The 12,551-nt window shown below is 38.2% G+C and overlaps 1 protein-coding gene across 1 annotated transcript; it reads left to right on the forward strand.

The window, feature by feature from the left end:
• Positions 1–6,334: 6,334 nt before the first annotated feature.
• LOC103210940 (olfactory receptor 2AJ1-like) lies at positions 6,335–7,297 on the forward strand. Its single transcript, XM_007956850.1, has one exon. It carries the CDS (start codon positions 6,335–6,337, stop codon positions 7,295–7,297), a length of 963 nt encoding a protein of 320 aa, XP_007955041.1.
• Positions 7,298–12,551: the final 5,254 nt, after the last annotated feature.

Consider the following 12,551-nt stretch of genomic DNA (forward strand, 5'->3'; position numbering starts at 1 on the left):
TGTATGTAACCCAGATATAAGTAACTCACATAACATGGGTTAAAATAGTGGTAAGACCTAGGAGCAGCTTGCTAAACTTTTTGTTCTTTCCATATTTTCTTTAGCTCTTCTTTCCCATATGTTGATTTTTTTTCCTAGTTTTATACAAAATATATTGCAAACACAGCTAGGTGAGTCCCATACTGCCATGTGCTCTCCATCTTTGCCACAAAAGATGTGTACAGAATGGGGTGGAAGAAGAGTCAGGACCAAGCAAGGATGGAAAGTTGATTCAAAGACAGGGGTCTAGTGAAAGGTGGTTCTTTTTCTTTGGAAAATAATTGTGAAAAGGTTCAGACTAAATAATACAAAGTCAGCCTAATTAAAGACCTGGAATAAGATGTTTCCAGGACATTCTCCCTTGAGATCCCCAAACCCTTAATTAGCAAAAGATCTGAATTATGTCAGCTATGTCCCATTCTACCTCTGACCAGCACTCTTAATTTGTAATCACTCTTTATTAATGATCATATTTGAGGCAATAATATTTGGGGTTATGAACATAAGCCTCTATCTAGCCGCTATTCAATCAATTCATTATGTTAGTTCTATAGCAGAAAAGAACCCAGTGTTTCTCATCCAGGATTTCCAAGCAGCAATGATGAAGGAAAGAGATGGAAACTGTGAGGTAGCCCACTTTAACATTTACTTTGGCATAAGATATCAGAACAGCACTGAATGTTTTCCTGTATTTCTGAAAGAAATTAATCATATCAATACATTAATAGTTAATAGCATAATAATGATAGTCACTGGGCTATTAAATATAAGCTTAAAAATTCACAGGTATTGACTCTGCCAAAGCAGCTCACTGAAAGAGGAAATACCCTTTCCCGTTGCAAAAACCGAACTCACTGATATCAAGTCAGATCCAACTCATAACAATCCCTTTTTGGGTTTCTGAGGCTGTATCACTACAGAAGTAGATTGCCCAACCTTCCTTCTGAGAAATGGCTGGTGGGTTTGAACTGTCAGCCTTCTGGTTAGCAGTCAAGTGCCTTGGGCACTACATAGGTAAAATTGAAAAATCATATGGAGTATGTAGACATACAGACTGGTTGTATAAATAGTTAATAAATTGATTTATGCTCTTTACTTTCTGTATAAGGGTTTTCATTTAATGGTATTTAGCCTCGGAAACCCAAGGAGGGGTCGCTATGAGTCGGGGCCAACTCGACGGCACATAACAACAACAACAACAGTCTCAAATCTAAGGAGCTCTGGTGGTGCAGTGCCTAAGGCATTTGACTGCTAGCCAGAAGCCCGGTGGTTCTAACCCACCAGCTACTCCATGGAAGGAAGACTGGGCAATCTATTTCTTTAAAGATTTACTGCCTTGGAAATCCAAAGGAAGTCTCTGTGAGTCAGAATCAACTCAATGGCAGTGAATTTGGTTTGGTTTTAGTCTCAAATCTAATTTTTCTATTTCTAGCATAATTTTTTCTCATAAATTGAAAAGCAGAGAAAATTAAATGGCTCTTGGGTTTAAACTTTTATATTAATGCAGTTGTTTAGAGCTCAGCAGAATTGAGTTAGAGTTTTGGCCTCACTATCAATGTGCTCTGAAATCTCAGGCAAATAGTTCATCTTTCTACACTTTGATTTTCACGTCTGTAAATTGGATGCATTAAGAGGGTACACCAGTCTCCAGAATTAAGTGCAACAATATGTGACAAGAACCAACTACACTGCCTGGCATAAATAGTGTTCAATAAAAGAAGGCCCATGAATGTTGTTTATCTAGTTAATGAAATATGCTTGACAGAACAGGTTCTGTATAATTTCCTTAGTTTTGTTTAAGTTATCTTTTTTTGCTGGTTTTGTACAATGATATGAAAGCATCAAAATTTGAATCCATTAAAAATTGTCCAGTAAAAATCAATTGATATTAATTCAAGAACCAAAGTAGATGTTCACTCTATAATCTTTCAACATGTTGAAAAAACATGAAGTTACTGAGTTACCAAAGTCTAGTAGCAGAAGCATCACTGTACTGAGAGTTCCCTCAAAGTTTAGACCATCTACTACAATAGTTCTTTTCTGACAGAAAACATTTGGAAGATCATGATAACTCCAAAGCAACCATGGATGTTGTAGCCATGATTTTATTTTGATTCTTCATTCATAACTCATCCAGAGGTGAGAAAAGGTAATAGACAGGCATTCTAGGCATCAATAAATGGAGGAAGTTGTGTTTAGGGATAGTTCCTCTGCCTCAGGATTACTGGGACTGCTCTGAAGTTGAGCACAGGCAAGGTTGATATAGAAGAAGACAGAAAATGGATAGGCAGGCATTCACAACAGGGTGCTGAGTGTCCAGTCATTCTCTGCTCTACTGGGCTTCTCAAGGGAAAGACCATAATAAATGAGGATGTTTCATCAAAGTCCCAGGACACAATAATAAACTGTATGTTCATTGGCAGGTGGACCAAAAGGTGTCGGGCTATGTTTGCAATTCATTCAAAGGAAGATGGTAGAACAGAAAAGTGCTTTTTCTACCTAGCTTTCTGATGTGACACTTCAAATAAAGGGACTTGGAAGAAAACACAGATATTAATGACAGATTCAACACAAGGATTGTGGTAAGTGAGGAGGTAAAGTTACTCTCAGATCACATGTGTATTATATAGAATTGAAGCATTATGATTCCCTGAAAATACCTGATCTTAAGAATCAACGGTTAAAAAAAAATCATGCTTTTATGTTCCAGTGAGCAGGTAACTTTGGAAAACATTGGTGTGTAGACTGAGTGCAGACTCTAGAATCAGACTACTGGGGTCACTTTATGGTTTCTCTACCTTTGGAGAATGATTCAATTCTTCTAAGTTTCAGTGCTCCATTCAGTAAAATGAGGATGAAATTACCTCAGAAATTTGAGAGGATTAAATTATGTAACAATGCCTGTAAAGTATTAGCATTTGGTGAGTGATCAACAGCTATTATATAATTATTATTGTTGTTGTTGTTGTTTTGTTAAGGCCATGCCCTGGGTAAGCAGTGCCAAATGCATTTGAATGAATACCAGAATGCAAAGTGGTAAATCTAATTGATATAATTAAGATGGTTTAATTGCTGAGCCAATATTTTTCAATTCTTGAATAAATATCCCCAAAATGCCTTTGTCTTGCTATATATTGATTATTCAAATGTTTATACTGAACAAAGACAAGAAGTAATTCCAAATTTTTGGTTCGTCTTGAGGTAAATTAAATAGAAATAGGCCCATCTGCAGAAACATTTTCCTGTAACCATATATCATGTTTCTAAGGGCGTTAGTGAGTCATCCTTCCTGCTAAGTGAATACCAATTGCTTGGTTAAAAGCCACTTCAAGACAAAGTCAGGTTTCTTGTTTAACTCTGACCTACCGTACCAAGCCTATACAGGAGAGGCTAGAATCGTAAAGGATAGGTAAAGTTGTGTGGAAGAGTTAATTTTGGGATAAGAAGAAAAGATGATACAGTGAGTATGAAAATGATGAAAGAAAGAAAGCATAAAGTTAAGTGGATAATAAAAAAGAATTGACAGAAAATAGGGAGAAAATGTGAGATAAGTGCAAAGAAAAAGGTACGAGGCAGGATCAGTCTTATTGACAGGTAGAGTGGGTAGTTGCTACCCAAGAAATCCGCTGCCATCAAGTCAATTCCGACTCATTGAGACCCTGTAGGACAGATTAGAATTGCCCCATAGGGTTTCCAAGGCTGTCGTTCTTCACAGAAGTAGACTGCCTTGTATAAGTTTCCCTTAGACTAATTGTTTCCATCCATCTTTGATTTTCTTCAATCTTTTTTGCTCTAGATGTAGAGGGACAAAGTTTCGTCTTAGATGGCCACTTGCAAGTTTTTAAGACCCCAGTCACTACTCATCAAATTAAAATGTGAAACAATGTTTTTGAGCAATATGTTATGTCAATTGAGCTTGATGTCCCCTGTTACCATGGTTCCGAGCCCACAGGCCCAGAGATTTCCTCCTTCAAGGAATTTGGTTGTGGCTAGCTTTTGAAGAAATATAATAATTTATATCGTTTACTGACCCACACTTAATCATCTTGCCTGCCTACCTATGTACCCACTCATAGAATAATTTATATTTGCTCTTTTGAAGCATATGAAAATTTCAATTTTAGAAGGTCCCAGTCTTCTAATTTATCTTCTGCTGTTTATACATTTTGGGTTATGTTTAGTAGTCCATTTATGCCATAAATTAGGGCCTCTATATTTGCCCCTGTTTTTCATTTGGTGAACTTTATAGTTTTAGGTTTTACATTTAAGTCTTTGATCCATGTTGAGTTAGTTTTTGTGTATGAGGTATAGGTCTTGTTTCATTTTTCAGCAAATGGGTATTCAATTTTACTAGCACCATTTGTTAAAGAGACTATCTCTTCTCCCTGGCAGATATTTTTGTAAGTGCTGCCATGCCAGCTTTTCTTCTTACATGTTGCTGTGAAAAAGAAAGGAAAACACAGCACAGTGTGTTTACAAAAATACTTGCCTGGAGGAGGGGCAGGTTGAAAAACAAACATAGAAGGTAGTTACTAATTGTATAAAAATATGATTTGTATGCCTTTCAAAATCCATTAAGTAGATCTGTAAACGTGCAAAAAATGAAATTCATAATATAACAATTGATCATCTATCTCTTGAAGATAAAGGCTAGGCAGTCTTGAGTGGAGACTTAAAATATTTTTTAAAATAAAAGATGAAACCCCTATTCTGAAACTATTAACAGTCTACATGGGTGATGAATGAGAGATTTGTTCACAAATAACTGTGGTATAAGGCTGATTGCTACAAACACCTTGATAGATTTCGAAAGTGGGAGGAAAGAAGGACAAATGTGAATTCCAACTCATAAAACGATTAAAGTGGAAGCATTTGAACTGAACCATTGAAAGTGGGTAATAGTGTTTCAGCATTTAAAGTAAAACTAATTAAAACTAAGCAAAAACATGCACTTTGGAGAAAAAAAAAAAAAAGATGCCTCAAACCTATTACCTTAATGACAGATTTAAAGTTTCATGGAGGTAAAGGCAACTTGTGTGAAACTGATAGCAATAGCACTTGTAAGCACCCTTCCCCACTCCTAAATGTCATTGTCATGGTTGTGTTCTCTAATTGTGAGCAGAGGAAGAACTCATGGGCAAATAGCCTGGCCTTTGTGGGAGGGAAAAAGTGAATGCAAACTACACTCAGTTCTGATAATGTATTTCTCTCCTCAGACCTCTACATCTCTTATTTAAGAAAACCTTCCTCAATTTCCATGTCACAAGCCTGAAGGAAAATGTTGTTTTTAAAATATAAAATGGCCATAACACTTCTACTGCTGTATCTACAAGGGACCTCAAGGTAATAACTAAATTAGTTCTCAGAAATATTGTTGTTGTTGTTGTGATGTTGTTATGTGACATCGAGTCGGACCAGACTCACAGAGACCCCTCCTTGGGTTTCTGAGGCAGTATCACTACGGAAGTAGATTGCCCAACCTTCCTTTGAAGGAGTGGCTGGTGGGTTTGAACCACCAGCCTTCTGGTTAGCAGTCAAATGCCTCAGGCACTACACCACCAGAGTTCCCCAGAATTATGTAGGATAATTTTTAATCAAATTGACTGGCTGTTTGCGAATAGAGCATTAGATTATACCTGTGTTCCTGTTTTGTTATTATCAATGATTTCATTTTGCAAGGGTAGGTAAATAAGTTAACTAAGTAATTAATAATGGGAAAATAGAAGGGCAGTATATGCACAGGGAGACAGCTTGAGGGGCAGGGAAGGACACATGGAAGAGGCAACTATGGGGAGGAGAGCTGTTACATTGTGGGAAATTGCAGTTAATGTCATGAGACAAAATGTGTATGAACTGCTGTATGGAAAATGAATTTGCTCTGTAAACTTTCACCCAAATCACAATAAAAATTGAAGAAAAAAAAAAGGTGAACTAAGTAATCCATGAGAGTTAATTAATAAAAATCTTGTATGTTGATAAATTATTCACAACACTTGTTGTTGTTGTTGTTGTTATGTGCCGTCGAGTCGGCCCCGACTCATAGCGACCCCTCCTTGGGTTTCCGAGGCAGTATCACTACGGAAGTAGGATTGCCCAACCTTCCTTCCGAGGAGTGGCTGGTGGGTTTGAACCGCCAGCCTTCATTCACAACACTTAGGAGACCACAAGAAGGAAGATGTTAACATAAATGTATTCACAGGAGACCTGGGAGTAAAGGAAGTATACCAGTGTACAATAACATGCTATCTGAAAGAACAATATTTTGCCCTTGTTTTCCAGGTAATGATGTTCAGTCATGGAGACAGACAATGAGACTATCACCACAGATTTTATTCTCCTGGGGCTCTGGCCTGAGTTGAGCCACCTTGTGATCCTCATGTGCATCATTCTTCTGGTCTACTTTGTAGCTGTGATGGGCAATGCTGTTCTCATTCTCCTCATATGGTTGGATTCTCGACTCCATTCCCCCATGTACTTTCTGCTCAGTCAACTGTCACTCATTGATTTGACTTTGATTTCAACTTCTGTCCCTAAAATGGTCACAAACTTCTTCTCAGGGAAAAGAACCATATCACAGATTGGCTGTGGAACCCAGATCTTCTTCAGCTTAACCTTGGGGATTGCTGAGTGCCTCTTGCTTACCCTCATGTCCTATGACCGCTATATTGCCATCTGTAACCCTCTGCGGTACTCAGTCATCATGAGTCACACGATCTGTACACAGATGGCCATTGGGTCCTGGGTAGGAGGGGCAGTAACTTCCCTGATTCATACAGTCTATGCTATGCACTTCCCCATCTGTCATCCCCGAGAGATTCCTCATTTTCTGTGTGAGGTCATGGCCCTCCTGAAGCTCACTTGTGAAGACATTTCAGCCTATGTAAAGTCAGTGGTAGTCTCAAGCTTTCTGGTGGTCCTCATTCCCCTGAGTCTCATCCTGATCTCCTATACTCTCATCTTCCTTACTATCCTCCACATGAACTCCCCAGAGGGCAGAAACAAAGCTCTGGCCACCTGTTTCTCCCACCTCTGTGTGGTAAGCCTCTACTTTGGCCCTGCCATATTGGTCTACATGAGGCCTGACTCCTCTAAGACCCCCAAATTAAACCAGTCTCTCTTTATGTTCAATGCCATCTTTACTCCTATGCTTAACCCTCTCATCTATAGCCTGAGAAACAAGGATGTCATAGTAGCTATGAAGAGTATTATCATACGTAGATGTCCTCTGGGAAGGATGAAAGCCTGTACTCATTTATAATCTCATGTTGATATGTTACTTTCCATTGTTTTCAGGAGCCTTTAGGACTTTACAAATTCTAGCATGAGAATTACAGAAACATTAGTCATTTGTTTCAACACCTTTATTTTGTAGAAGTAAATATAAATCAAAAATAAAATAACTTACCTGTAATCTCAAGCCACCATAACAAGAACCAGTTCTTCCAATTCAAAATTCTGAAAGCACACAACTCCTCTCTAAGTAACACAGTGTCATTTTGGCCCACACATGACCAATTTGCAAATGTACTCATGTACCTAAACACATCTGTGAAAAGCAAGGTGTGACTTGCTCCTCAGAACAGTGGGAGAACTCACAAAACTCCAGACTGAGCTCAGAAAGCAGGACTGTTATGACCAGGATTTTCAATTGATATGACATTAAAATAGTCTTATCTACTTTGAATAACCTAAGGCAATTTTAACCAATCTGCATGCCTGCAACCATAGTCAGTGTTACATTTCATGAGAAGCAAAGGATAAAACTGACTCCTTTCTCTTGGCTCCATACTTTTCCTTTTTCTCTGTACTCCTTCTGAATTCATATCCATCGTACAAAGCAAACAGCGTCCTAAATAAGATTACAAGATCTCTTCTTGAGGAGACAGTTCCAAGATGGCAGACTAAGCAAATACACTTTACAGATCCTCCACAACAGAAGAAGATCAATGAACCCCAGATAAGATAGAGCCTAAAAGAAAATCACCAAGACATATCATAATCAAACTTTCCAAAACCATAGGCAAAGAAAGAATCCTGAAAACTTGGGAAAAACAAAAATTCACCCACAAAGAAGAACCAGTAAGACTAAACTCTGATTTCTCAACAGAAACCATCCAAGCAAAAAAGTCCATCAATGACAATGGCAGACAACACAACTGGAGATTAAGACACACAACATCACTTGGAAATCAATGCCTATATAGAAGTAGCAAAAATAAAACAAACCTACAAGACTAAAAATAGAGAACCAGAGATATCAATTTATAAGCAATGATAACTATAAAGCAAAAAGAAGGAATGAATGATGTATTTACAGAACAGTCAAATGGAGAGGAAGTCAGACACTATAAAGATGGAAACAACTGCTTGAAACTTGGGGAGACAGTAATAAAATTAATAAACCTTTTCACCAAAATGAAAAAGGAGAAAATCAGAAAAATCTCAGTGAACACTAAAACAATAGCTACAAAGGAAATGATGACTGGAATCTTAAAAGCTTGCAAACAGCCATCTACATGCAACAATGGGTCTCTCCTCATCCAGAGCAAAGAAGAGCTAAGAAAACCAAAGAGGCATGGAAACTATTATTCCTAGCAACTTATACACCATGCAATCCTCAGCCTATATCACCATGAGACCAGAAGAACTAGATGGTGCTTGGTTACCACTGTCAAACACTTGGAGGGGGATCTTGAAGGAGATCCTGAATAGAGTGGGAGAACAATGTGGAACGAAATTCAAAATCATAAAAAAAGGAGGGGGTGATTTGCTGGTCTGATTGAGCCTGGTGAAACCCTTGAGACCATGGCCCCTAGCTGCCCTTCAGGTCTGCAATTGAACCGACTCCTATGGTTTCCAGCCAAACAAAAGACAGGCATATGAGGTGAACATTTACATTAGGTAGATACATTCTTTGCAGACATCAGTCATGGGAGAACAGAAGGGCTGTGTATGCACAAGGAGACAGCTCAGGGGGCAGGAGTGCATGGGAGGGAAGGACACAGGGAAGAAGTAACTATGGGGAGGAAATGGGAAGAGAGTTGTTGCATTGTAGAAAATTACAGTCAGTGTCATGAAACAAAGTGTATGTAAACTGCTGTATGGAAAATGAATTTGCTCTGTAAACTTTCACCCAAATCACAATTTAAAAAATAATAATAATAAAATAGCTTCAAAGAAAATACATAAACAAAATGAGCTCAACACATAAAAATACATAGAATCAAAAAATGATCAATGCCACACAGACACACACACACACATACACACACCCCTGAAGGAAAATGGAGCCACCTGTCCACCATATGTGGTGACTCTACTGGTATTTGAAATACTGGTGGCATAGTCTCCAGCTTCATAGCAACATGCAAGGCACCACAGTATGACAAACTGACAGATGAGTGGTGGAAACAACAGTCAGAAAATTAGATGTCATATTGAACTGGTCAAATGTGCTGCAAAAGACTTCTTTAAAGTGTTGAAGAGCCAAGATGTCACTTTGAAGACAAAGGTGCACTCAACCCTAGCCTTGGTATTTCCAATCACCTTGTACGCATGTGAAAGCTGGACAATGCACAAGTAAGACCAAAGAAAAGTTGATGCCTTTGAATTATGGTGTTGGCAAAGAATACTGAAAATAGCATGGACTGCCAGAAGAATGAAAAAATCTGTCCTGGAAGAAGTGCAGCCAGAATGCTCCTTGGCAGCAAGAATGGCCAGACTTCATTTCAGCTACTTTGGTCATGTTGTGAGAAAGGACAATTCCCTGGAGAAGAATATCATACTTGCTAAAGTAAAAAGTCAACAAAAAATAGGAAGAACCTCAACTACATAGATTGACACAGTGGCTGCAATGATGGGCTCAAATACAACAAGGATTGTGAGGATAGCACATGGCAGAGTATGGTTCATTCTGTTTTAGAGAGGGTCACTATGAGTTGGAGTGACTCAATGACACCTAACAACAACAACATGAAGAACTGTACTGCAACAAATTTGAAAACTTAGAAGAAATGGACAAATTACTACAAACGCACAACCTACCCAAACAATCTGAGGTAGAAATTTTGAACAAACCCATCACAAAAGAAGAAATTGAACAGGTTATTAAACAAACTCCCCCCAAAAAATGAAGTTCTGATCCAGACAGCATCAATGGTGAATTCCACAAAGCATTCAGAAAAGAGCTGACACCAACGCTACTCAAACTATTCCAGAACATAGAAAATGATAGAATACGTTCATACTCATTTTATGAAGTAAGGATAACCCTGACACCAAAGACATCACCAGAAAAGAAAAGTATAGACTAATATTCTTCATGAACATGAATGCAAAAATTCTCAAGGTGGTGTCTCTACACAAGTAGATTGTCCAATGTTCCTTCCAAGGAGTAGTTGGTGTCTTTGAACCACCAGCATTCTTGTTAGCAGTCAAATGTCTTAGGCCATATGACACCAGAGCTCCTGTAATATCCCTCATGAACATGAAAGCAAAAATTCTCAACATAATACTAGCCAATAGAATTCAACAACATATCAAAAACAATAATGCATTGTGACCAGTGGGATTCATACTGGATTGCAATTACAATTCAACATTAGAAAAATAATCAACATAGTGCACATATAAATAAAACAAATGAAAAGAAACACATGATCATATAAAATTGATGCAGAAAAGACATTTGACAAAACTCAACACCAATTCTTTTTTTTTTTTAAGGCTTTGGGTTTTATTTTAATTACCATTTTGGTCAATTCTTTGGTGTGTGTCGGGGGGACTGGAGTTTAAGAACAGAGACCTGGGTTCCAATCATGTTTCTGCTGCTTGCAGATCTTAAGCAAATTGTCCATCTCCATTTCTTCATCTATAAAATGGAGAAGAATAGATCTTAGAGGAGCAGTGAGGGCAGTACATAAGCACTTTCTTCTGGAGTTAAATGGACCTAGCTTCAAATCCTGATTTGTTCAATCTTTCCCGATTTGAGCTTAATTTGTCGAAGATCTTTCATATTTTAAACTAAGCATAATATTATCACCCTGATATCTCTTGTTATTGTGAGGAAAATACAGAGATAAAGTCTGCATATTTCTTTGTCTAATGCCTGGCATATAGAAAATACTCAATAAACATTGGCTGTTTCACAATAACTCATGGTAGTGTATGGTGAGGCAGTCAAGAGGCAGTTGTTTGAACAGACTAAGGTGATACTACATGGTTTAAAATCAGGAAAGGTGTGCATCAGGGTTGTATCCTTTCACCATACTTATTCAATCTGTATGCTGAGCAAATAATCTGAGGAGCTTGTCTTGTTCTCTAGGGCTACTATAACAGATACCAGAAGTGGATGGCTTTAATAAACAAATTCATTTTCTTACAGTTTAGGAGGCTAGAAGTCCAAGTTCAGAGTGCCAGCTCTAGAGGAAGACTAGGCTACTCTGAATTCAGAGTGCCAGCTCCAGGGGCTGGATGGAGACCCTCAACCTTGGGCTTAAGCTCTCTTTTTCCTGGCTCTCTGAAGCAAGCTGGAGGCTTCTTCATGCAGTTCCTGACTGCTGAGGGTGATGAATCCAAGATTTGGAGGTAAAATGGCAGATTTCTGGCTCACCGGCTGTACAGGCAACAATCTCAAGATTAGCAGACAACATGGCAGGCCATTGGTTCAAGTCCAGGAACAATCCTAAGATCAACAGGCAACACGGCAAACCACTGGTTCAAGTCTAGGACCTAAAGATGATGAATAGTGAGCCAAGTACAGAATCCTTTCCATATATACTAGAAGCAGGCTGCACCCTGAAGGTACCTCCCCTTCAACTGATTAACTGCTCACAGCAGATTCTACCATGGAAATGATTACACTACATCCAATCTCATCATGAGGAATAACTACACCCAGCTGCCAAGCCACTCACACTCATGGCCTATGCAACTTGACACACAACCTTAACTACCACAGAGCTGGACTATATGAAGAAGAATGTGGCGTAAAGGTTGGAGGTAGATTCGTTAACAACTTGCAATATGCAGGTGACAACTTTACTTGCTAAAAGTGGAAAGGATTTGAAGCACTTTCTGAAGATCAAAGACTTCATTATGGATTACACCTCAACATAAAACAAAAATCCTCATAACTGAACCAATGAGCAACATCATGATAAATGGTGAAAATATTGAAATTGTCAAGGATTTCATTTGACTTGGATCCACAATCAATGCCTTTGGAAGCAGTCAAGAAATCAAATACTGTATTGCATTGGCAAATTTCCTGTAAAAGACCTCTGTCACATGGGGTCATTATGAGTCAGAAATCAACTAGATGATGGTAGCTAACAACAATATCCCAAGAAGCTACATTCCACAGAACATATTTTGGGAATTACTATTCTAAACTAACTCCTATACTCTTAAATTTTTGCTGGTATTTCAGTAAAACCAAGTTTAAATCAATTACTTTCTTGAAAATGTTTCCTACTGATTCATTATAATACCAAGGGAAATAATTTTTTTTT

Source organism: Orycteropus afer, unplaced genomic scaffold (assembly GCF_000298275.1).
Source record: "Orycteropus afer afer isolate SDZICR_OR568_19922 unplaced genomic scaffold, OryAfe1.0 scaffold00672, whole genome shotgun sequence".
Taxonomy (NCBI): Eukaryota; Metazoa; Chordata; class Mammalia; order Tubulidentata; family Orycteropodidae; genus Orycteropus; species Orycteropus afer.

Bases quoted from the DNA above. Each gene is read 5' to 3' on its own strand.
- LOC103210940 (XM_007956850.1), top strand. From the start codon at position 6,335: ATGGAGACAGACAATGAGACTATCACCACAGATTTTATTCTCCTGGGG.